Genomic DNA, 26,246 nt, shown 5'->3' with positions numbered 1-26,246 from the left:
GGCTAACAAATTACCTTATTACGCTATTTGTTGAACCTTTACTAAGCTTTATTGGAACACTAAGATTAATACATATTTTATTTTGCATTTATTGGCAGTTAACTAAGGTTTAACAAAAAGGAGAGACAAAAACTCTAGGGAGAACTGGGGTTAACAAATCCTCAACGCGTCTAAAACGCGAAAATACGAGCTTACGAGGATCACATGAAGGCAGCATTTTGGTCTGTGTGCGTTGGTTACGACACATCTTGTCATCCAAATGTAAGAGGACACCGCTTCCTGGTGTGGACTAATAATAATGGAGTGATGAGAGAGAGGAGGTAGAACTGCTCGAGTCGCTGCGATCGGTTGTCCAGATTTACGAGTGTGCAGAGAGGGTGTAAGTAAAACCGGTTACAGTGTTTCTGACCGCTTGGTAAACAATGTCCGAAAAGAGAAAAGGTGATGCTGATAGGTACTGGTCAGGCTCACGGGATCGATACTCTGCGGAAGCAACTACTTGTAGGAAATGCGCGTGCGTGCACGTATGTGTATGCGTGTATGTGGTTTGTGTGTGTGATTTTTTAAAAATGTTTTTTTAATCAGAGGAGAACTTGACAGTTTTAGAAGTAACACTAGTTAAAAAATGTTAACATGTCAGTGCTGGGATAAAGTTTGCTCTGAGTATTTACAGGAATAGTTTCCTCCTTCCTTCCTTGCGCAACATCTCTTCTTTCTTTATGACTCGCTGTAAGAAGATGTAGTAAATGGAAAGTGTGTGACTTTCAACATTACTGGAATACATATACTTTTGTAAACATTTATTCGTTTACATGAGTCATGTTGTGAATGAATCAAAGCAGCAATACCACTAAATAAAATACTCGTACTATAAAATACTAGTTACAGGCATGAATCTTGCATTCAAGATCTGATTTGAGCAAAAGTACAAAAGTGTTATCAGCTGAATGTACTTTAAGTACTTTATGTTTCCATATCATGTACAGTGTACTATTTGAATATTATTACAGAACTGTCCACCGTAATGTAATGTATTTAATGCATTTTATGTACTGTTAGATAGTTTAAGTTTCAAATAAATTGAATAGATGTTTTGCTAGTAAAAGTTTAATATCTTCTGAATAGTAGCTAGTAACGTAGTGGACATATTTCCTTCTTCCAGGAAACTATCAAGAAAGTGATAAGGAAATAACACACCTTTAAAATGAAAGTGTTTGTCATAGTTGTGGTACTTCCCGTAAGGCTTTACTTGTTCCTGTTGTTAGAGATAAGAAGTCCAGGTTATTGGAACTGTAAATGTAATGTAACACATTCATTTTCAAGCTGGTGCCACCCTTCTAACGTATGTGTTTCACTTCAGAGCAGGAACAGAAGAAACAGTGTGTTCAGTTGGAGGAATGTCAGACGTAAGCAAATCTGCAAAGGATGGCGGCTCATTCTCCTCAAAGGTCATCATCATTGTGTTTATCACCCTGCTGCTGGACCTGCTGGGATTTACACTGATTCTACCTCTGCTGCCTTCCATTTTGGATCATTATGCACAAACAGGGGTGAGTTGTCGTTGGTCTTCTTCTCTTCTTGCTACTCTCTATTAGAGCAGTTTGATGACTTAAAGAAAAGAAAATGCATTAGAGGAAAATGAGAGGTTGTCTGCTCGCTGAAATATCCAAGCTCTCTTGTTTTTGATCAGTGCAAACATTTTGACCTGCAATGTCTTCATCAAGCAAACATGCATGTGAACAAAACACAGGCACCACCTACAATCAGGAGATAACATGATACAAAAAACACCCATTCCAATTTACTATTTTCCTTTTTCTCTCTCTTAAAAATAGAAATTATAATATATTACATAACAATGTTAAAACAATCTGTACATTGTGTGTTTTCTCTGTATACAGCAAATTAATATGGCTGGGGTTAATTTGTATCATGTGATCTCAGTGTATAAAGCCTGTGTTGTAGCCTTGTAGATCGAGATGTTGAACTGATAATTATTTGGGATCTTGGAAATTTCAGTTTGCATAATCAACTCATGAGATTAGCAGCAATGGGCTTTGTTGTTGGGGAGGGAGTATTCAAGCTGAACTGACTTCTTTCCTGGTGCTCACATTGTCCCTGCGTGATGTTATATTTGTGTGTTTTCTTGCTGGGTAGGATGGGGTCTATCAGTCTCTGCAGAGTGTTGTGGACTGGTTCAGGGAGGCTGTTGGGATTCCTATGGAAAAGAAATACAACAGTGTCCTGTTTGGAGGTATGTTTGATTGATTTCACGTTCTCTGCAGCTCATACAGAGCTCTGCTTCTCAAGACATTATGGTCAAGTAAAATGATTCAAAAAATATGGTTTCATTCCAGGTCATTAGTTTAATTTGTGTGCTCCCCTCAGGTCTTATCGGGTCACTGTTTTCGCTGCTGCAGTTCCTGTCATCACCTATAACTGGTGCTCTGTCAGACTGCCATGGCAGACGACCCCTGCTCATTCTTACCACAGTGAGTACAATGCCAAACTTATTATTAATGTATTGTATTTTATTGTCCATTACATAGGTTTTTAATGACTTAAAAATATAAATCTCAGTATCGAAAACCTTGTAAAAAAGCAGCAGCAGTGTAACAATATCATCATTGCTTGTTAATGGTGGACTCATCTGCTTGGCACAGTTTGTCTTTCCACAGTTTGTGTACGAAAAATGAAAGCCATGCCATCAACGGTGATTCATTCAGGTCTAATTGGGTGCCTTGTCTTCCAGTTAGGGCTGATGTCCTCCTATGCGGTGTGGGCAGTTTCCCGGAGCTTCAGCATGTTCCTTTTGTTTCGGGTAATTGGGGGCATTTTTAAGGGCAACGTCAGCCTCTGCACTGCCATAGTGGCCGATTTGCCTTGCCCAAAAGCACGTAACAGAGGAATGGTAGGCACGGATTTTGTTTTTGAATTTCGTTATCAGGACACTGTGACTTTGACTCTCACATTCCTTGATTTGACATTATATTGATTCATTTTATTGTTACCAGGCGATGATTGGCGTCGCCTTCTCCTTGGGCTTCACTCTGGGTCCTCTGATGGGTGCCTACTTTGCCGTCAGCTCCAGAACATCAGGAAACGTCTTCTACCAAACTCCAGCTCTGCTCGCCTTGGCCTTCAGTGTCGCTGATTTGCTCTTTATTTGGCTGATGCTGCCAGAGACGCTCACAAAGGATGTCAAGGTTAGCTGTGGAAACATTCAACTGAATCACACACAGATTTACTCAGTGAGCTGTAGTTTCTATGCAGTTTTCCCAAAGCAGGATGTTTCGTTGGCCACAGTGATGGATGAATGGTCTTAAAGGAATAGTTCAGCATTTTGCAAAATGTGCTTTTTTTCATTCTTCCAAAATGTTAGATGAGAAGATTAAAGCCACTCTCACATCTGGATTGTAAATATGAAAAACTAAAAACAACACTGGTTAACTGGGAACTGGCATACGGAAGGGTGTCCGATAAGAACTTAACCAGAGATTCTATTATATTCATTTTTTCCTTATTTCATCCTAGGCTTCGTCTTCAGGGTTCGGGGACTCCAGAGACCTCCTGAACCCGTTATCTTTGTTCCATTTTTCAGCTGTTACTAGGACTAAAGATCCACCCTCAAAAGAAAGTGAGTACTCCTCACTCTGGATTCCTGCGTGAGGCAGAGGCTTATACCCAATTGACTCATTTATGATGAAGCAGGAATGAACTTTTGCACACTGATAGAGGGTGGGGATGTCTTTACAGGAATGCAGAAGCTTCAAGTGTTGGGCCTGGTGTATTTCTGCTACCTCTTCTTGTTCTCTGGTCTGGAGTTCACGCTGAGTTTTCTGACTCACCAGCGCTTCCAGTTTACAAGGTACAAACTCAAAGACAAAACTGTGCACTGTATCAGTGATAATGAATGCACATGAAGAGCACAACTTAGCTTTTTTCTCTCTCAACAGTATGCAGCAGGGGAAGATGTTCTTCTTCATTGGTGTGATCATGGCTTTGATCCAGGGGGGATATGCTCGCAGAATCAAACCTGGGCACCATATCAAGGCTGTTCGTATGGTAGGAGTCTGTTTACATGTCAAAAATAGCTCATGACATGGTACTGAGACTGCAGCACAAATGTCTCCTTTACTGAACTGTGTTTCTTGTTTTTAGGCAATCATAACATTAATCCCAGCATTTATTCTCATTGGGTTATCATGGAATATAACAATGCTTTACACCGGCTTGGCGTTATACTCTTTTGGTGAGTTGTGTTTATGTACATAGACCATACTGGCAGTAGGACAAAATAGCAAGATATGGTTGAATATATTCTTTATGAGAATGTTGTAAATGGATGTTTTTATTTGACTCTGTGCTGCCATGTTGGTAGCCATTATGTATCTCAAGAGACTTCCGGGTTAAGAAATTAGACAAAGCATGAAATATCTACATTTATTTTTGTTGAATTAATACTCCCTTTATTACAGCTGCTGCAATAGTAGTTCCATGCTTGTCAACCCTTGTTTCTGACCATGGTGAGCCTCTCATTAATTCTCATTTGCTTAAATTCACAAGCCATTTTGATCATAATATATATCTGGACACTGTTGCTGATTATCTGCTGTGGATATTCTTCCAGGCTCAGCCAATCAGAAGGGCACAGTGATGGGGATCCTGCGTAGTTTGGGCGCCTTGGCCAGAGCCATGGGACCAGTTGTATCATCTTCCGGTGAGGAAGCTTTGATAAGAAGTTGTCCTTTATCCTTCTCTTTTGGAATTAAACACAAAACCATTGACAACAGCACCATTAAAATTGTTCTCCATACCTCTGAATTTCTTTGGCAGTGTGCTTGTTTTAACTGTTGTGTTTGCTTCACAGTTTACTGGATCGCTGGAGCTCAGATCTGTTTCCTCATCACATCGACCTCTTTCATTGTGCCCCTCGTTCTCTTGAGCAGAGCCAGGAGGCTAAAGGAGGAGTAAACAGTACAAAGACTTGAACAAACTCTAAAAGGACTGATTGCAGAGACTGCTCTGATGTTTTTTTCTGCTGAAGTGAATGTTATGATGTTTACATCTGCTGGGAGAACAAGCACGAAATTATCACTTTGTCACATGCGACAATCTTAAAAAAATGTACAGTATATTTTCTGCACTGCTGGTTAAGGATCATGACATAAAACAAAATAATGCAATAAGATGCACATGCCAATACCAAAGGAATTGATGGGAGAGAAGTCATTGTATGAGTGTGAAATAAATGGACATAATGCCTTTTATGTGTACATGTAGACTTGTGCATATTATGGACTGCACAGGTTAGGGTGGGTTACAAATAACTTGTATGCTTATGGAACATAGATATCAAGTTATATTTTACTTAAAGACTGAACAAAAATGTTCTCAGTACTGAAACTCCATTAAAATGGGGGACAGTAATTAAGTGCATTTACTCACTTGTACCTGAGGTACATGCACTTGCATACACATTCCATTTCCATTTAGTGTTACTTAATACTTTTACTCCATTACAAACAATTCACTCCATAGTATGTGTCTTGAGTGCCAGTGTTTTTTGTTTGTTTTTGGGTTTTTTTCTGCAGAAGATTTTACATAAAAATATGATCCAGCTATGTATCAAGGTGTACTTTTTATAGATTAAACGTACTTAGCTCCATCTCAGCAGCCACAACATCAAGATACTATTTAATCCAAATGAAAGGGCATATTTTAGATAAAGAACGCTTTTTCTTTTGATACTGTGAATAGTATTTTTTTTACTGTGAGTAAAAATTTGAATGCAGATATTTGCAATTCTTTAAAACCTGTTGCTTGATTAATTAAGAAATAAACCAAAACACAGGAGTGGTGGTGTTAGGACCCACTCTACAAGACAGGGCTAACATGTTAGGTAATGATTGCCTCACAATTTATCTTATTACCAGTAGCCAGTTGATAACTGTGGGGCCCAACGCAGTTATTATGTCTGGTTGATTAATCCATCCTAGTTTAAATCACGGTATTCCCACTTTTATTTAAGTCAACTTTGTGTCATCACCTATGGCTGTTGATTTAATTCACTGTTATTTGAGCTTTCTATTTTTCAAATCTAGATAACATGGTGACATTTCAGCGCAACATTAATGAAAATGAAAGTAAAAGCATTTATCATTTTTATGTTGCGGTGTTGATTTGTAACCCACATGTTTGTAACGCTGTGGAGACAGAAGATGGCGCTATAAGCTCTTCTCATTGCACACCATGTAAACATCAGCTGTTCCCATCAGGCTCAAGTAGCTGCTATGCTAACCCTATCAAACAGGTTGCTTAGCCTGGATAGCCAACACACTGTTGGCGCAGATAAATGTGGCACCGCAGTAAATGGGAGTTTGACAACACGTGGAAGATCGAGTGAACGTGCGGAGATGTGACTGCATCTAGAATAAACCTGAAGATGGACAAGGTAGTTAACGAAAAATAACGGAACTATTGTTTTGGAGCTTGCTAGCATGCTAGCCAGTATCGCTAAGCTACACTAATGCACGTAGCTGGCCGAAAGCTAACTTTGAACAAACTTTAGCCGTGATAAACTTGCACAGAGGAAGGTTATAACTGGACCGCAACTTTGTCCACACAATTTAGTTGTTAGTTAAAACGATTTGACACAGTATTGGTAAGGTACTTAATAGTCATGAGTATGTAACGTTAGCTGGATGTTAATTTGAGCTACATAAATGAGCAAACTGTGCTCGAATCACAAGTTGAGCTGATTCATTGAATGAAATAAGAGTCGAAAACAAGGATAAAGTGATAAGATAATGTCAAATAACTTTAACTGTGGGATTACATGGTTTCACTTGAACCGGAGCCAGTAACGTGATTGTCAAAGGTCGTATTCAAGCAGACTGTTGAGCAAACTATCATCTGCTGTCCAGTCTTTCCCCCTTTAACTCTATTTTAAATGTATGTCACACACAAAATGGTGATATTATATAAAAAGAAAGAAAGTAAGCAATGATATAATATCAGGCTTAGTATATATGTGCATTTGTGCACACATACATATGTACGTATACAGAGATATAAGTAAAATTGTACTTGAGGAAAAGACAACCAAATATTGAATAACTAAGTGAATAGATATAAAATTCTTGTACTGAAATATCCTCAAATGTCCTTAAAGACTCTTATTTTAGGAAATTCATAAATGCCCTCCCTCTCTTTGCATTTTCCCTGAAATGCAAATTTAAGGGAAAACTGGTTTAAAAGTTCATTCAGCCTTTGACAAAAGGATGGCTTTAGTGAATTTTTCCAGCAAACAGAAATTGTTTGCACAAAGACAATGAAAAGATATTGTCTTTTTCTTGTAACATATAAGTAAACATGACTTAAGGCACAAAGGAAGATCCAAATTAACAATATGAGAAACACAATTACCGCTTTCTATCATAAATCTTTGATAACAGGACATGATAATGAATCAGTTTTTCTTCATCACATGTAATGCACGGTTTGGGATGTTTAGACTGAACCTGTGTAAGTTGAAGTAGTAATGTATGTTCTTATTAACCACTTACATTTTAAAGTTTGAACCTGATATTAATGGTTTAAACTTGTGACTGTAAACAAATATGTTTCCACTCTGCATTTGTTATTTCTCCTCCAATATCACTATTTGAAGCTAGGCTTTTGCTTTCTGATGAGTCCTTGGAGTGAGGCAAACAAGCAGTGAATAAAAGATAGATATTTTGTGATCAATGTTAAAATGGTCTTTCTTTAATTTTCCCAAAGGGGGCAGAGACGGTTCAGTTAAATAATTATATTGTTTTTTGTTTTGTTTTTGTTTTTTTTTTGCTGTCCAGCCTTTTGACTCTAAACACCAGAGGAGACAGAGAAAGGATCCTGCTGAGCTTCACACAGCTTCATCACCACCTCTGATGTTACCAAATCCTTATATTTCTGACCAGATTTCAAGAGGGTAGGAAGAAAGTTATATTTCATAATATTTCTGTCTTGGTCAAAGTAGCCAAGCATTTGGCCTATCTAATGGTCTGCTGCATCTGAGTAAATAATTCAACCACTTATTTGTGCAAATTTTGGATCTTCATTAAGGAACCGCTCAGGTCAGAGCCCAAAGCCAGCAAGAAAAGAGGGAGATGTAGCGAGAAGTCATGGCTACAGCAGCAGCCGTCGCGTTAGAGAGACCAGTGATGATTTCCACCAGAGAGACAGGTCCGTACGGGATCTGCAAGCAAAGGTTGGTTTCATTTTGAGTTTTAGAAAGCAAAATTAAAAACCTGTCTTAATGAGATTAATTTCAATGATTTTCATTTATCTCCCCAGGCATCAAAAAGCAGCAGTGACTCTCCTGCTCAAGGCAGAATCATGGGCAAGAACACTGATGGACAGAAAAGAGGTAGTTATCACACATGCCAGCCAAATAGAGAATTTTCAGTTTTTTTTCTCCAAAAATATCTCCAGAAATGATGTTATATATATATATATATATATATATTCTAATATCTGAACTACTAATTGATCCTCAGGTTTTAGAGATGCTAGGTCTGTTCCAAACTTTTCAGGGAGACCAAAACCAGCACAGACTGACTTGATCCCATTTGAAGTGAAGATGGCTGACTTCCCAGAGTTAGCTGGTGTTTCCCTGGGTAAAGCAGACCCTCCTCTTGTTCAGAAAGAGTGTTGGGGTCCAACTCCTCCATCCACAAGTCCTCAAATGCATGTGTCAGCATCTGCATGGAAGGTGAGCTAACTGAAATATCAGATGTAAGCCTGTGTATGAGTTAGTTGTGAATGTCACTTAAACAGAGTTATACACATAAATTTGGCGCAACACTGTTACTGTAATTTTCTGTTTTCTATAGTCCGGCAGGAGAGGATCCCCAACACAACCTGATCCCCAACCAAGTGCCACTAATACTACGACAGACTCCCGTGCCATCTCACCAGGTTAGGTGAAACGTCTTGTTGTCAGTCTTCCATTAACTACAGGGCAAACACAGTAATATTTCAGATATTGATTATCCTTTTTTGTGAACAGGTCAGCTGGTCGTGACATCGTGGGCTAATGTTGCCTCTCAGCCTCCGAAGAAACTCATCCCTAAAGAGAAGACAATCAGCAGTAATCACGTGCAGGTGAGATGATTAATGTTATTTAAAATATCAAGACAATGGCTCAGCTTTCAGGTGTATCTTTCATAGTCTAACTGAAGTGAGAGATTTCATTCCTAAATCCTAAATCCAGGCTGAAAGTTCTGTTACATTTTGTTAAATTTTAACAAGTCTAGTGTGGCTCTTTAGTCTGTTAAAGCTATTAGTCACTTATTGAAGTAAAAATTCATAGCTGTCAGGTAAACCTTTAGGTTTCACTGCGCTGCCGTGTGTTTCAACGTTGTTTTCTGTCTCCTCCTTTTGCATTTTGTCAGTTGGAGGAAATGGCACAGCAGGAAGAGGGTGCCTCAGGGAAGAAAAAACGGAAGAAAAAGAAGAAGAAAGCTAAAGGTGAAGATGCAGAAGTGGACCCTGAAGAATCACCACTTTATCAGGAGCCTCCCAAATTTGAGGTAAATAAAACCAGCTTTTTCATTTAATTCCAAAGCAAAACCTATAATGAACATTTTTAAAGTTTTGAAAGTAAGTGCAGATTCCTTTACAGCGTTGGATGGATCATGGTTTTTGTTGACTTTCTGTCTTGTCAGGATGAAGAGGAGTTTCCAGGTTTGACTTCTTTGACTGTGACTGATAGATTGATAAGCAGCAGTAATGCAGCAAAGCTATGCAATGAGGTACACTATATTTATCCTTAGGGATGTTTTCACATATTAATTATACAGTGTTATTTTGGATTTCCTTAAATGCGCATTACAGGGGTGGAAAATACACATTTCAACATAAATGGATTGTCACTAAGATAAATTATTTTGTAATTTGCCAAAACGATGTGATGTTTTTTTAAGGAAAACCAAAGAGAAGGAGGTCAGCACCAGTCTGCGGACCAGAACAAGGAAAAATCAACTGCCACAAAAACTCTGCCCACAGAGACAGTTAAAAAAGGACAGGTTTGTATTTTTAGCTTAAATTCAAATACATTGTCCTTCAATATCATCCAGGAGAAAGCCTAATTTGTACCTGTGCTCTTGCTCGTGTGATTTCTAGAAAGCTGAAAAAGTGCAAAGCAGTAAGAAGAGCAAAGTTCCTGTTCAGCTGGACATTGGAAATATGTTGGCCGCCCTGGAAAAGAAGCAGCAATCTCAAAAAGCCAAGCAAGACGCCAAACCAGTCATTCTTTCAGGTGGGTTATGGTCCACATCTTGGCCTATGCTACAACGGGCTCCTCATGTCTCTCTATATTTTGGCTGATTACACTCACTCAAAAAGACGCTCTCAGGTCTATACTTACTGATCCTAATCCGTCGATGCAAGGCAGTTAAAATATAGCCCAGAATTAATTGTCTTTTTAAACTATTTCTTTAAAGTTGGTGGGGGACTACCTGTTGTCCAGAAGCAGCCATCAGTCCAGAAGAAGCCACCTTGGCAGCAGGATAAAATTGCACACAATCCCCTGGACTCCACTAGCCCTTTGGTGAAGAAAGGAAAGCAGAGAGAGGTGCCCAAAGCCAAGAAACCCACTCCTCTCAAGAAGGTACTGGTCTGTTCACTCACGCTAGAAGAAATACAGATGTGCTACATTTTATTAAGAATGTATTTCAGCCATAAAACCTTGTTAGTTAGGTTGTTTTTGTTTGATCCTCAGGTCATTTTGAAAGAAAGGGAGGAGAGGAAACAGAGACGTTTGCTGGAGGAGAGAGGTCTGCTGCCTGAGAATGAGCTCAATCCTGCCAGTGATCCTGCAGAAGAGGAGCAGTGTGACACTAATGCACCAGGTCAGAGCAAAGCATGTTTAAAAAAAAAAACATTTGAGTCCTTCAGTAAGTTATCACGGCTGCAAGTAGATGAAGGAGATCTTTGATCTTAGCTAATATTTAATCTTTATTTTGTGTTTCTCAAACCTCAGAGGTTGGGAGTCCTACAGAGGAACTTGATGATCAGTTGGAGTTAAATGGCATAAACCAGATGGTGAGAGAGGGCGATGAGGAGACTGACAAAGATGAGACTGTGGAGCAGCAAACCACCACCTCACCTGTGCCCTGCCCAGTCAATCGACCCAAAATCCACAGCAGAAAGTTCAGAGAGTAAGACAGTATACTCAGACACAAGTTATAATCTTTGTATGACCATTTAATCTCACAGAATTTGATCACTGTTTTTCTCACTTTTTTTGGTTAATTTGAAATGTATCTTGTTTTATGTGCCAGCTACTGCAGCCAGATGCTGAGCAGAGACGTGGATGAGTGTGTGACGACTCTGCTAAAGGAGCTGGTTCGTTTCCAAGACCGCCTGTACCAGAAGGACCCCATGAAGGCCCGCATGAAGAGACGGATTGTGATGGGGCTCAGAGAGGTCCTGAAGCACCTCAAACTCAGGAAGGTCAAGTGTGTCATCATCTCACCCAACTGTGAAAGAATCCAGTCCAAAGGTACTGTGTCCCTGTGAGAGCTTCAGTGTGTGTAACCAGGAAGTTTTTAGGAGCTCAGTTTAATTTAGTCTTAGAATTTTTTCTTAATTTCTCCCAATCTGTACTTGACTAACGTTAATAGAAAAATGTCACCTTTCACAGGTGGCTTGGATGAGGCTCTGCACACCATCATTGACACGTGTCGTGAACAGGGGGTACCATTCGTGTTTGCGCTCTCCAGGAAAGCTTTGGGTCGCTGCGTCAACAAGGCAGTGCCTGTCAGCTTGGTGGGGATTTTCAACTACGATGGTGCACAGGTCAGGTTTAACACTTACTGATCTCTAACAAGATGGATGAAGTGATTTTTGACGATGAATGTATTTTTAAAAAGCTAAAACCTTAGTCTTTCTCACTCACAGGACTACTACCATAAGATGATCGAGTTGTCATCTGAGGCCAGGAGAGCCTATGAAGTGATGGTGTCGAGCCTGGAGCAGACAGGCCAGGCAGAGGCGGAGGCAGAAGCAGAGGCAGAGCAGGGAGTGAACACTGAGGAGGAGCTGCAGATCAGCAGGCTGGCTGAGCCCAGTCCTGACACCACACAGCCAGAGGAACCAGAATACAGTAAGTTACTGTTGCAGCCCAACACTGGTGATACCTACTATTTAAATCCACTTTAGGGGAGTTGTAGTAGATACAATAAGGCAAATAAAAATAAAATAATTATCTTTTTGTATTCCTTCTTTCTCCCAGTAAAAATTTGGAAGAAAATGTTGGAGAAGGACTACAACCATAAATTTTTGAACTTTGAGGAGCAGTTGAGCTCCATGCATTTGGACAGTGAATGTACTGAAAACACTGATGAAGATGTGAAGAGTTGACAATGGTGAAGCCCTCTGTGCCTAAAAAAAATGAACCCGCCTGTGCTGATCACCAGCGTAGGAGAAAGTAGGGTGGACTTAATCCCATATGCAAGTGCTGTGCTGCAGTGAGGATTTTGTCAGGAAATTGTCATGTTGCTAATTTTTGCAATGAATTATGAATTATTTTTCCCTTTTTTTTTTTTGAAAAGCTAAATTAATATGTTTGTGTTTGAGTTCAAGATAAATGGGTAAAGCTGTGTATATATATAAGAGTGTATGGAGGTTAACCACTGATTTACCAGGACCAAAGCTGTCACTTGAAGAGATCCCACAATATGAATTTTCAACCATGTTGTCTGTGAATGTACCTAGACAATGTGTAGGGGTTTATGTACTGACTGTGTGTAGAATATCAACCAGTTATTGAGGACTAAGAAATAATGAGTGATAATTTGGCTCAAGAGCCACTGTTTTACATTTTTCTCTGGTTCTCTTCTCAATTAGCTTCACTTTATTTGACAGAAACGGTAGAGGATAACAGGAAATGAGATGAGAGGGGAAGGATGGCGAGCAACAAAGGTCTGCAGATCTTAAATAGGCCTAAATAAGAATTGAATTAATTCTAAACATAAAGTCATGATTGAAAAATCTTATTGAGCCCACAGTCTTAAACCCCCAGGCCACCATGACACACCTAGGTTTCATTTAAGAGCTATTTTCTTGTTTTTAAGAAATGAAATCCTTTTTTACATTACAAGTCAGAGAAGTTTTTTTTTAATTCTGATTGCACTACGTAGTAGAACCTGTGTTTTTGATAGCACAGGTACTGCACACTATATGTTGGACTGCCTCTGATTAGGTTCTTTTAACAGGAAAAACAACAAAATAGGAAAAAACATTGCCTGCTGTTAATTTGAGTGAGTTTTCTGTTGTTCCACATAGTGAAGAAAAAGAAATAAAACCACAAAATAATCAAAAAAGACAAATGACAGTAATCTTAAGCACTAGGTGACAGTCCCGGTAAAAGAAGCAATAAATTACTAAATTTGAAATTAAGTTAGAATTCAGATTTAAAACGAGTGAGATGAAAACTGTAGGTTAGAGAAGACTTATCATCATGACCTAGTAAGTCTTAAAACATTGCGGTCATCATTTTGAATTCGAAATTACTAATATGAACGTTTCAGTTGTGGAGAGATGGTGCAGTGTTTGATGTGGTAAAAAAATGTGATGTGCAGTGAGTTCAGACCTGAATGAATCTTGTTATTGGAAGTTGGTATGGGATTGGGTTCATGCAAGGTGGACTAGATGTTGCTGAACAGTTCTGTCAAGTAGAATTTGGTAGTTACCAGTACCAATATGATGTAGCTAAAGATATATTCTCTAATGCAGCTGTTTTCTAAATCATTGAATATAAACTAAATACAAATGCGGTATTTACTTTAAGAGAGTGAAACATAAATATACAAGAGGAATAGTACTTGGCCGAGTATGTTTCCCTGAGGCACCCCAATATAATACACAGTGATTACATAACTAAATTGAAACAAATGTTCTAATAAATGTAAAAAGAAAAACAGAAAAAAATGACATTTAGTAAGAATTGGGTCTTTGTCTGTTGTTGACATTATTAATATTTGTCAATAAATATCACACTAAATAAGTGATCTTTGATCTGAATAAAGGTTCTTGGAAAATATTTACGTTATATCTGAAATGGTCCTTTTACACCGACATTTTGTTTATTTTGATTAAAGAAAAGAAACTTTCTTTCAGAGACATAAAAAGTCATGTTTACTTTTCAAGCTTCTCTCCTTAACCTGAGGCATGAAAAAAAATCCTGGGTTTACACTCAAGACCAGACATGGTGTGTAAAATATACAATACAAACAAACATTTTAAAATGCTATGTCTTCCATCTCAAAACACAACAAACAAACAAAGAAACACAAATCATTACATGTAAATTCAGTCAACACCTTTGAATTCTCATACTGCTTCTCCCTACATGAACATAAAAAGACAATCATCTCTTTTTAAATCCCTTGTACAATGTACCGTAAAGTCCCCTGTGTTGGCTTTACATGTGAAATGTTTTGTTTCAAAAATGATTTCTTGTCACAGGGTTAAACTGTGGAATATAATTTATTGGCAATGTCAAACTCAAACAAGACATAAAAAACATTAAATTATTTGTGACTTAAAATAACACAACTAAGAAAATGAACTATATTTTCAAAAAGGATTTTTATCTTTCTGGAATGAAATTCAATAGCCGATGAGTAATAGGAAGCCATTCCTTTAAAATCAGTGGCATAAAATGTCTTGCAAAATAAATAGTTTAGTTGATTAGACTACTGACATGTTTCTCTGCAGTCCTCTGCTTATTTTTTTCAGATTAGTGTTTATTAATCCAGATGTGCTTGTTGCTACGTGAATTTTGTGTTGTGAGTGTAATTACTTTGAAAGACGCAGTGCAGTCGCTTTCTTGTGTACACATCCCAGATAAACCAGAATTACCTTAGCCTGAGGCAAAAGCAATAGACTGCAAAACCATTATATAATCTTTTCATCGCCAACTACTGCTTTATTTTTTCTTCCAAAGCAACAATTATAATTCTGCTAACAAGTATTCCATCTAGCTGAAGCTTGATATAGCTTGAAACCAAAAATGTAGAGGAAAAGGCAGGGGATCAGCCAAATTGTGTGGATTCATCCTGTGGAGAACATGAACATCATCGTAATCCATCCCATATTTGTTGATATATTTCACTTGGAACCAAAAATGTCAAACTGATGGTGGCACTAGAGGAAAGGTCAGGAAATCACCAAAGGAATTAGGATTCATCTCCTGGGAACCACACCAGAATAAAATTTGTGCCATCCATTTACTCAGAGAACTGCTTCTCTGAGTAAATTGAAAATTTGACTTACTGATGGCACAAGATGAAAAGTCAGAGGATCATTACATATTACAGCTATCCGTCAAATATTTTTAAGTGCTACACAAAGGTAACTGGACATGCTTGAGGTTCTTGAAGCCTTTCAAATGAGGCATGAAACGTTTTCAAGAACTTCAAGCAAGTCCAGTTGCCTTTGCTTAGCACTTCGAAATGCCATAATCCGCATGACTAAGAATCTTCAAAGACAATCAGTCTCATAGCTGTCAAAATATTCCACTATGAACCACAAATGTTAACCATGTGGTGCAGAGGAAAGATTAGGGGATCATCAAAGTCAGCAGGATTCTTCCTCTGTTTACCATGAATGTCTGTACCGAGTGTCAATCCATTGAGTAAAAATAAGAAAAATATAGAATATCTCCAGCTCATTGCTTAAACTCTTACTAAGTCCATATGAAAACAAATTTTACATTAAAGGTGGTGCAGGGATAGTATCAACATATCCACTACCAATTAGTTCTGTGCACACTCCCACTTTACTAGGTCCAGTTACATGAGGATTTCTTAGCTTCTGATTGGTGCAGTCTGTGTAGTGGTTACCCTTTTCCCTACAAGAAGAGTCAGTGGAGGCATTTTGTCTCTGCAGGAGGACCTTATTGTCACCATCCACCTCTTTCACCCTGCTGTAGTCCTCTGGTATGTTCTCCTTTTGTCTCTGAATGTCCATGTAGCCTGGGATGTTTCCTCTCTGGAGGATAAGAATATTGTCACCGCTCACCTCCTTTACTCTGCTGTAGTCCACCTCTATCACATCCACCTCCTTTGCATTCTCATGTCTCTGAATATCCACATAACCGCAATTTGCAAGAGGTTTCACGGTGTTCTCAGCAGCACTGTTGTGCTTTGATGGACTCTGATCAGTTGTTTTTACAAAGCTTGCAATTGGGAACAGCTGTTTCTGAGTTGGCGGCTGGGGTGGCTCCATGTCAGATAAATTCCCCTCTGTAAGAGACGTATTGGCTTTTACAAAGTTATCCATTTCATTCTTTCTTTCCTCAGCCTTCTGCAAGTCTCTTTGGACTGGGGTTGGCTCCTTACATTGGATCCCCAAGTCTAAGTGGAAGCCAGCAGGAATAATCAAGCTTTTCTTCCTTTTTTGAGAACTGGAAGGGTCTAGCAGGAGTCCGTCGTCAGACACGATTAGGTACTCCTCGATTTGGTCCTTCCAGGCCACCATGGGAGGAAAGCTCTGGTTGATGATCAGAGCATTAATGACGTCCTCAGATCGCCCCCTCTGTAAGGGTTAGTTAGGGATAATTCAGTAAATTGTTACCAGTGTCAAAAGACATTTTCAGATATGCTTGAAATACAGTGCAGATGCAGTGTTACCTTGAGAAGTTGAACATCAACTCCTCTTATCTTTGGACCAGGAACAGGGGGCAGAAGATACTGCTTCACACTGAGGAACAAAAGAAAGTGAGTCAGGAATCAGGTTATCTTATCATCCTGGCTTTACATGGGGTTTATATAAGAGTTGTATATATTTCTTTGCAGGAGATACATACTTTTTCCTCTTCATGACCAAGATACACATTGCTGTTATAAATGGAACTGCAGAGAGCATGGAAACCAAGATCCAAAACAGTTTCTCATTGTGAGGATCTAAATAAAAACAATATTTTTATTGATTGTTAGAACTTATAGCAGTCGCCTCTTCCCTGTAAAAGCCATAGATGGAGCAGATAAGTTCTAAGACTTACAGTCAGGGGTATTCACAGAGGTAGAATTGCTCCATTCGCTCCAGGAGCCATGATCTAATCTACAGCGCACCTGAACAGCGTACAGTGTCCCAGGATTGATGTTGTATAGGTTGATGTGGGTTTCTGTGCCTGATGTGTACTCCTAGGGAGAGAAAGAGGGGAAAAAACACATCTCAGCCAACAGTGACCTTGTACCCTTGTTAGCATCACATTTGGATCTAAGTAGTACTTGCAAATACATTTGTTTACCTGAGTTGGTTTGGCAGACAGTTCTAATTACAGCACAATGATATACTGATTTATTAAATACTAAATGCAAAACTGCATATTGACAAAATATTTGAATAATACACACTACATGCTTGTGTGTAGTGTGAAGAGAGTCACAGCAATTGACAGTCCTGGAGTTTTTTTGCCCTCTACTGTCTGGCTACATATCAACTTGACTGTTTACCTGACTTGAAGAAAGGTTAAAGGTTGCTTACTTCTGTCCTATTTTGGCTGCTGCAATTCAAATACCAAAGCCAGATTTATCTCCCACCTTCAACTGGTCTAAAATGCAGCCACAAGACATTTAATAACAATTTTATCACCCCTATCTATAGCCTGAAATCACAAGCTACCAGTGAAGATTTTTCAGTCTGTCTCAAAATGTTACTGATCATCCTCAGAAAAAAATCTGGTCTGACCCTGAACTGGTCAACTTTTAACTCCTTATTGACCAGATGGTAGCCTCAGATCCTTTGGAAGGGACCTCCAGCCTGATTCATCAGTGCTTTTGCTATGAGGACCCTGAAGTTGTTTTATCTTTATAGAGGAGTATCAGCACAAAATTAAATTATTTTGTTTTGTGTAGAGGATAGCCTCAAACTAACAATGCATCATACTTTCCCCTTTATCAGTTGACTATAATTTAGGACATAAACCTATGCTACAATTGTTTACACAAGCATAACTGATGTGAATAAACTAGGGATACAACTTACAATTAATTTTATTATCAGTTAATCTGACAACATTTTTAGATTTATTTTTTATTGTCTAAAATATAATCACAGCCTCTGAGAGCCCGAAGTTATGTCTCCAAATGCTTTGTTTTGTTTCACCAACAGTCCAAATTGAAAGATATACAGTTTGCTATCACAGAGGACTAAGAAAAGCAGCAAATATTCACATTTTGGAAACTGGAATGTCTAAATAAGTTGCTTACTAAAATTGTTGCAGATTTTTTTGTCAGTTGATTCAGTTTTTAAAAAAACCTACAAATCTTTTCAGCTCTGAAGCAAACCTATAACAACATGACTGTGTCTTGTTGGTTTCTGCAAAAAAAGTCCTATCAGTCCATTTGACAGTGAAAGCAGGTTACATGCGGATCAGAGATTGTACCTTTTAAAGGCTCTTGCTGTTCTTTCCTTCACAAAACAAACAGTGTTCAGCACCTCTCCAGTGAACCAGTGAACTGCTTTTTGTTTTGGACTCACCTTCCACTCGTTGCTCTTTTCTTGTTTGACTCTTAGCTCATATTTAATGGTGACCCAGCCAGACTTGGTGTCTGTGTTATAGGGAGGCTCCCATCTGACATGGAGATATAGATTGTCCTCTCTCTTCATCACCAGCAGAGTGACGTTTTCAGGAGTGTTGGGCTTCACTGTCGAGTACAGAGAGAACAAGAGTGAAGAGTCCAGAGCCACACTAGTACCTCTATGAGGCTGCACACAGGCACAGCAATGCTTTGAGCTAAATGCCAACGTCAACATGCTAACACGCTTATAATGACAATACTGACACCTTGATATTTACAGGCATAATGTCTACCAGGTTTCTTTGTTTAGCATGCTAATATTTGCTAATTAGCACTAAAACGCAAATGTAATTAGTTCTGCATCACTGCATCACATGTACTGTAATCAGTACAACAGCTGAAAACTGTAACCAATAACCAAAGTTTTTAAAATGAGCGGGGACACGAAAGTTTGTAGCAAACAAAAGGTGTGAAATTTGATCCGCGACTGTACACAAGTTTTACGCCAGCCACAAACCAGTTCTGCCTCATTCTGTTCAGGTTTTCATTTGTGTCTCATGACTGTCAGTCAGTACTTTTCCATTCCTTACTAAGCTTAAGAAAGCTGCACAGCCAATCTTTAGCGCAATCAATACTGATAATTTTATGCTGTGTTAACTTCTGCTTTAACAAATACACAGATCTTGTAGCAGTCAATAGTTCGAAGTGTATCACTGACACAAAAGCACCCTTGAGCTAAGCAGTTATTCTTCAGTATTATTAATTATTTGTTTTTTTTTTATTAATGATTCATTTAGTCACAGTTAATGAATGCCAGAAAATCCTAAGGATATCCACTGTGGTTCAGTCTTGTAAAACAACAATCCATGAAGTCAAAGGGAGGTCAGTGGTTTTTATATTCATTGTACAGTAAGTCGCACAGTGCAGAGCCAAACCCACAGGAATCATATTCTACATATTTGTCATAACTCAGATAAAAACCCTTAAAGCAAGATATTGTCAATATACAAAGGGTTGATTTACTGAAAAAGATTCAGTTACTATATTTGTTAGTTTTCATTTTTGTTGTTTATATTTTAGTTTCTTTGTGCACTTATTAGAAACAGAGTCCCATCTGTATCAGTGAACAGGAACCAGAACATAATTTGAATCTCTCTCCTGAGGTTTGATTCATTCATCTCACTAAAATCCTTTTTCTTTGGGAAAAACAACTTACCGATCTCCATCACATCCATTTTAAAGATATCTGAAGTGGTGTTCCCAAGCTCATTGGAGGCCACCACTGTCAAGTGGTAGTCCACCCAGATGGAGGTGTGGTCCCTGTCAAAGAAACAGGAGTTCCTCCCTGCCGAGCGGTAGTCTGGACACTCGTGCTTTCCCTCCAGTCTGAACATAGACAAAACAAGACCTTTACTGACCAGGATGTGGGTGAACGCTGCTCAGAGCATTTTGCTTACACATTATGTAAGTTTGCTGTGGTCAGTAAATACATGGTAGCACTCAATAAACAAGCACAGGGTTCAGCTGATAATGGCTTTATACTAATAATCAGATATGAGTCAGGTGTGTGTTTTCCTCAGTGATCACTACAACATGATCCCAAATGTGGAGTGAAAGTACACTCTATGGTTTTGTCAAACCATATAGAACTATCTAATTATTTTTATGTATCACAATCACCACACTAGCATGTTAATGTTTAGCAGGTACTGCATTCTGCATACTACCACATACATACAAATGCAAATACTGACCTGATGGTCAGCACCAGTTGTGTAGTCAAGAGATCACCACCATCATTACATTTCAGCCCCTGGGGAGCGTGATTGTTTATAATCCATAGATGAGTTTTGTTGAGATTGTTGAAATGTTTTTAGTCTGAACCAATGTAGAGGACCAACAGATGGACATTACCATCCTCAAAATGTCTTAAATTGTCAGTATTGGCATTTTGCCCTGAAGTCAGGGCGAGTGAGGGTCACACAGGTGAAGTGTTTGAAGTCTGCAGGTTGACTTCCACAGCAACAAAGATTTGCGCTCAGCTGACTGAGCACGAGTGTGTGAACAGGAGAGCTGGTAGTTTTCCACTCGCTCGTCTGCAGCGCTACACTAACAACTGTCACTGGCTCGCAGTGTGGGTGATAAACTTATCTGAAATTTAATGGGACACTTGTTGGCTTAGTATTTAAGTTAGACACACAGTGTAGTGTGATTAAAATCCTGATTTCCTTCCAGTTGGAGACATTTCCCTCACCTTCCCTCTATCTCTGAATAGTCTGTTGAGGAAAATTTAAAAACAAAACAAACAAACAAAAAACCTTGGTGATTGGACTAACCTCTCTCTCTCATAAAAGAGGCGGTGCGTGGTCTTTAACCCTCCGTCAGAGCCCGGCTCCCACCAGCAGGTAAACGTCTCCTTCTCAGGGGACCTGCAGCCGAGCAGGACTGGTTTCCCTGGTGGAGACATGCCTGGCAACACATGACAAACAATCCTCAGCTCCCACTTCCAAATGCAGAACTAATACAGTAAAAAGAGATATTTCTGCATGGTAAAACTTTGCTGTAAATAATGTGTTAAAGGGCTAGTTCACTCAAATCACATGCTTTCCTTTAGCGGCATCTAACCATGCAGGCAGTTTTTATTTGACCACTCCAGGTCAATCAAAGTTAAATGAATTTATGCTCACAGCACTGAAAACTTCTTGTCTTAAGTTTTTAATTTGTTCAAATTATTTTATTTTCTAAGATCCTTTTTGTTTAACCACAATCATCACTACATATCACCACCAGACCCCATTGACAAACAACAGTAATTTCACCTCGAAGAGTGCGAGAGTTAGCCACCCCCACACACACCGGCTAAGCTAAGGTTAACATGGTAAGATTATCACTGAGACTCTGGTGAATGTGTTCTTTGAATTGATGTTGTCCCTTACGTTGATGTCCTTGACCACTTTGTTGTGGAATTTATTGATTTATTTTTGGTAACTTTTGTCTGCTTTTATTGTTTTATATGTGTTGTAATCAGGGCGTGCTTGTAAAAGAGTTTGTCCTCAGTGGCCCTCCCTGTTGAGATATATGGTAAAGACGGAGAAAGTGGAGATGGTGTTTCTGGGAAGAGAACTGAATTTGTCAAAACAACTGTAGTGTAAACTCTCTTTTAATGCTGATCATATATAACCTCTATTTACATTACTTTGGAAAAATGTATTGTTTGGACTCACTAATTAGAACAGGAAGTCTAAGTAATTTGTCTGAGTATCTACAGCTGAAAGTTCAAGGAAAAAAGCTGTAAAAACATAGTTTCTTTCTTTTCATGAACTGTATTTACTTATATACATAAGGTGTATACACAAGGTGTTTTTTACTTACTCTGTATTGTAAAACTAGAGTTCTTTAGGAAAAAAAGGTAAGAGAATTGATAAAATAACATTTAAAAAGTCATTTTTAAATGTAATTTTTCAATGCTGTGCCATTTGAGTATTTTATTATTTTGTTGCTGTTTGTGTTTTTGTATTTTGAGTGAACCAACCCTTTAAACATCATGTTGCTATTGGCCAAAGATAATGTCACTCAAGCCTTTCAACTTACTGTTGGACTCTACAGCTGCAGACAACAGCAAGAGCAGTGCCAACCCAAGATGTCCCCTCATCCTGGTACAAACTGTCATGTTGTGTGCCTTAAAAGAACATGAAGAGTGACATCACCAGCATGTAGTTAATGAGGTGATAAAAACCTGCGGCTTGGCTGCGGGTCTTGTTTTTACCTAAAACAAGGGCATATGAAAAAACACCGAACACAGGCAACAATTATTTGCACGTGCTGTCGCCAACATGTACAGGCCACCTACAGTCATCACATGACTAATGACATACTGTTAAAATTATTAACAGTATGTGAGAATTATCAGGTACGTTCTGACGTGACTGACACAGCAACATTCAACCCTCCAATCAGAGTTCGTCAAACAAGTTAGAAGTTAACAAAGACAGATCAAAGGTGCAGAGTTTCCTACTGGAGCAACTGGATTCAGAAAGAAACTGGATTTACCAGACTTAGCTAGGCAACTGTGACGATTATGAACTGTTGATTATGCAATATCCTGGTGGTATTTTAGTAAGTCTGTAACTAACAAACTGTGAATCTAAAGGAATATAATTAATTGAAACATATTGATTGCTAAGGATAAATGCTTCTTGAGCTTTGTTTTTTTTTTTTTTAACTCATTTGACTCACTAATGTTGCTCTCTGAAATAATCCAAATGGAGTTTAGACATTTATTTTACTTTTACTTCCTTATTTCTGGAAACTCATATTTCTACACACAGGTAACAGAATGACAGCACACTCAGCTATAACAAGCTTGCTTCAAAGCCCTGTGCTTGTTTTCCTCAGGTTTTTGGACCCTTTGGAAATTTACTGGTGGATGACTGATTGGCTCATAGCGAGCTTTCGGCAGATTTATGCTCCCTGCTTCAGCCTCCAGAATGGTTTTTTTTTTCCTGCCTCCCTGCTCTTCGCTACATAACAACGTTGAAATGCTTGATGCAATTAGTCACCTTTAAAGGTGGAGGAAAGATTCCCTAAACTGACCACCAACCCTTACTTACAGGATGGCACAAAGGGGTTACACATTTTCAATAACTTTTTTCTTGTTATGTGCAGTAACCACAGTGACAACAGCTCAGTTTCATGCTGCGACACCTGCTCTGACAAGTTTTAACAGGATCGCTTGAGCAAGGCGGGATCTGGATGAGGGATATTTCTCAATTCTGACAAAGACAAACAGGCCTAGATGCCAAAATACTTAACACTAGCCTGTCTGGCAATTTGCTCTAATATTTTTTTACTTACTTACTTACTTATTTATTTATCTATTTATTTATTTATTTAGAGGATGACACTTTTTCATTCTTTCAAATTTCTTCCCTACAGCCATTCTCTTAATAAGCTAAATGACACAACTACATAGCTGGAGCTGAATAACATTATAATTAGTACTGAGAAAAATCATTATTTTTAATATGTTCCCACAAAAAAGGGAAAAAAGAAGTAAGCACTGTTTATGAATAAACACTACACTATAACCTCTTGGTGAAAATGACAGACAACAAGCTGAACTGTAAAAACAGAGCAAAAATACATTCAGATGGCTGGAAAGATCCATGCTGAAACTCCACTGTTAATGTTAGTATTACTCCCTGTTGCGCCATTTAATATGTTACTCTAGTATTGGCTCAATACACAACATACCACAGAGATTATTAAATCTCAAATCAACATTTTAGTCACCCTTTCTATGAGCTGCCTGTAGTTATCTCCATTTACCATTTTAGAACATTTAACAAAAAGAAATACTGACTCCTGTTTAATGTCAGGTGTTTCTATAATAGTGGACAAAATAACAAAATAACATATTATATTCATCAGAAGGCCACGAAACAATCAGGTTACAATAGAATAAATTCCCCCCAATAGAAACTGAACATTATAAGCCAGTTCATACTGCATATATGATGCATAGGTATTGCATTACATCCCGCAACTAGGCGTTCCGGTTGAGTCTACTCCCTGCAGACATACCTGCGAGCACACACATCAAACCGAAACGCAAACTAAAAATTCATATTTTCCGCTTTTGAAATGCATTTATGCGAAAACAGCTGCAAAGACATTAACGCCTTCAGTGTTCACTTACCTAACACACCAGTTTAGGACGGGTGTCGACCTTCTCGTCTTTGTAAACTAACTACATTTAGCTGATGTTGACACAGTGACACGGGGAAAAAACAGCCTCCCTCTGTGAAGACATTACAGAGAATGATCCTCTCACACCTGGCGACACCTCAGGTATGGTTGGATAGGAGGAACAGAGGTGTCATCTGAGTACCGGGCGGGAGGAGGGGTTTGTTGCCGTCACGACGGGCCCACCTGAGACAGCCAAAGAGTGTGACAGTGCGAGACGTCTCACTCTGTCAGGATTTCGTTTAGGGTCAGTCTACATCTCTGATTGATTACTCATTCTCTGAGCATATGTGATCAATTACATGGTCGCTTGTGTGTTGATCTTAAAAGTTAATTTTACACTTTGCTGTAGGTGGGAGGAAGATAAATGTGTGTTATTGCTCAGACTCAGCCAAGTGTAATTCTGACATGTTTGATAGACACAGGTCAGCAAAACAGTGTGTGATTGGAGAGAGAAGGTTAAAGACAATGGAACAATTTTTCTTAAATTCTGATATGCTCATTTCTACACCTTTAGCCAACTTGGTAATCGCCTTTCAATTAAGTTTGGCGTCACAAAAAAATATAAAGGTGCACCTACACTGACTTATCTTGACGCATAAACAATCTTTGGCAGTGCAGTAGATGTTTCTGTTATCAGTTTCTTGCAGGAAGTCGACTTAGTGTCTTGAAGTAAACTGTTGTCAGGTCTAAGGACTGAGGGAGAGATAGTGGGCGATGAGAAAGGGTTTACAGTCAGTTAGGAAAAATGATTCAGACAGAAAATCACAGTATTGTTGCTGTGCCTCTGGCATCCAACACTGTCCTCAACACATTTCAACATAATACTTCAGGCAAGTGTTAGTGAATTATTAAAATATGATCAGCCTGTTCTCTGCTGTGTGTTTTTTCTGCTCATTTTAGTGATTGATAAAATATAGCTGTTGCACATATACTCTATACGTATCAATATGTGTAAGTGTTTTGTGCTTTTTAATTTAGTGCTTTGTCCTAATCTGCTGTCACTTCCACTCTCACTAAAAAAAAAAGGATGTGAAACTTGTAGTTTTCCTGTAGTGTATGATGTCAGTGGCTACATGGGTGAACAAAGTAACACTGTATAACAACATAGCACATCCAGCAAAACCAAAAATTAGCATAGAGTTTAATCAAGTGTCTCTGGCACATTCACCAACAAGCAGAACATTACAAGCTTTGTGTTGTCGGTTTATGGTGCAGGTCTGATGTAGTGCAAATAGCTATGAATGTCATTGTGTTTAATGTTGAACTAAATATGACCCACTTCCTTCTGACCTGTTTTATTTTTACTCTCTTGCAACTATGGTTTGTAGTGCCACTGGGTTTTCTCATGCCTTCAGTCACAAATATTTTCTCTCTGTATAGGATGAGACTTTCATCACCGTTTACCTCCTTTCCGAAGATTGTTATCAGGGATGGTGCGATCTTTTAGGGGCCCTTACAACCGCAGGAAGTGGTTTAACATATTTAGAGCACTGCAGTGAGTTGTTGTTTTCTCACATGGTGCAAGACTGTGGTCCAAATGTATTCTAAGTACAGTACATGGAGATCACCTACACCTGTATACTCAAACAAAAGGTGTGAAATTTGATCCGAGACTGTACACAACAAGTTTTACACCGGGCACGAACCAGTTCCACCTCATTCAGGTATTCATTTGTGTCTCGTGTCAGTCAGTCAGTCAGTATTTTTCCATTCCTTACCAAGCTCAAGAAAGCTGCACAGCCAATAAAACTGTGCCAATCATTAGCTCAATCCATACAGATAATTTTCTACTGTGTTAACTTCTACTCTATCAAATACACAGATCTAGTAGCAGCTAATAGTTCAAAGTGTGTCACTGACACAAGAACAATGTTGCTATTCCTCATTATTATCAATTTCATTTAAAATTTTGAATTAATGAATCAC

General features: G+C 38.7%; 3 protein-coding genes across 6 annotated transcripts; 2 read left to right on the top strand and 1 right to left on the bottom strand.

The window, feature by feature from the left end:
• The first annotated feature begins 244 nt into the window (after positions 1-244).
• mfsd10 (major facilitator superfamily domain containing 10) lies at positions 245-5,543 on the top strand. 2 transcript variants are annotated; one of them, XM_018669787.2, is made up of 13 exons: positions 245-379; positions 1,361-1,550; positions 2,158-2,254; positions 2,389-2,492; positions 2,753-2,911; positions 3,015-3,206; positions 3,535-3,637; positions 3,757-3,868; positions 3,957-4,065; positions 4,162-4,252; positions 4,479-4,526; positions 4,631-4,720; positions 4,871-5,543. In XM_018669787.2, the coding sequence occupies exons 2-13, from the start codon at positions 1,398-1,400 to the stop codon at positions 4,972-4,974; spliced, it is 1,362 nt and encodes a 453-aa protein (XP_018525303.1). In that variant the 5' UTR covers positions 245-379; positions 1,361-1,397; the 3' UTR covers positions 4,975-5,543. The 2 variants fall into 2 exon arrangements, with proteins under 2 accessions (XP_018525303.1, XP_018525380.1); XM_018669864.2 differs by having other exon boundaries at positions 249-379; positions 1,366-1,550.
• A 712-nt stretch (positions 5,544-6,255) lies between these two features.
• Positions 6,256-14,086, top strand: LOC108878579 (selenocysteine insertion sequence-binding protein 2). Of its 2 annotated transcripts, none has more exons than XM_018669556.2 (18): positions 6,256-6,454; positions 7,854-7,969; positions 8,104-8,248; positions 8,335-8,407; positions 8,574-8,752; positions 8,874-8,958; positions 9,050-9,144; positions 9,435-9,572; positions 9,708-9,794; positions 9,966-10,067; positions 10,165-10,300; positions 10,485-10,651; positions 10,763-10,892; positions 11,024-11,201; positions 11,325-11,545; positions 11,687-11,841; positions 11,944-12,148; positions 12,278-14,086. In XM_018669556.2, the coding sequence occupies exons 1-18, from the start codon at positions 6,446-6,448 to the stop codon at positions 12,403-12,405; spliced, it is 2,349 nt and encodes a 782-aa protein (XP_018525072.1). In that variant the 5' UTR covers positions 6,256-6,445; the 3' UTR covers positions 12,406-14,086. The 2 variants fall into 2 exon arrangements, with proteins under 2 accessions (XP_018525072.1, XP_018524983.1); XM_018669467.2 differs by having other exon boundaries at positions 6,257-6,454; positions 8,538-8,752.
• A 427-nt stretch (positions 14,087-14,513) lies between these two features.
• On the bottom strand, positions 14,514-24,438 carry prlrb (prolactin receptor b). 2 transcript variants are annotated; one of them, XM_051075362.1, is made up of 9 exons: positions 24,271-24,438; positions 22,164-22,338; positions 20,909-21,041; positions 19,789-19,958; positions 18,532-18,698; positions 17,051-17,192; positions 16,856-16,952; positions 16,680-16,749; positions 14,514-16,584 (listed from the first exon to the last, which is right to left on the bottom strand). In XM_051075362.1, exons 2-9 carry the CDS (start codon positions 22,240-22,242, stop codon positions 15,757-15,759), a joined length of 1,686 nt encoding a protein of 561 aa, XP_050931319.1. In that variant the 5' UTR covers positions 22,243-22,338; positions 24,271-24,438; the 3' UTR covers positions 14,514-15,756. The 2 variants fall into 2 exon arrangements, with proteins under 2 accessions (XP_050931319.1, XP_018525195.1); XM_018669679.2 differs by having other exon boundaries at positions 22,164-22,251.
• Between the last annotated feature and the right edge of the window lie 1,808 nt (positions 24,439-26,246).

The sequence above is a fragment of the Lates calcarifer genome, linkage group LG13, assembly GCF_001640805.2.
Source record: "Lates calcarifer isolate ASB-BC8 linkage group LG13, TLL_Latcal_v3, whole genome shotgun sequence".
Lineage (NCBI taxonomy): Eukaryota > Metazoa > Chordata > Actinopteri > Centropomidae > Lates > Lates calcarifer.
This window is presented reverse-complemented; position numbering and strand designations above follow the sequence as displayed.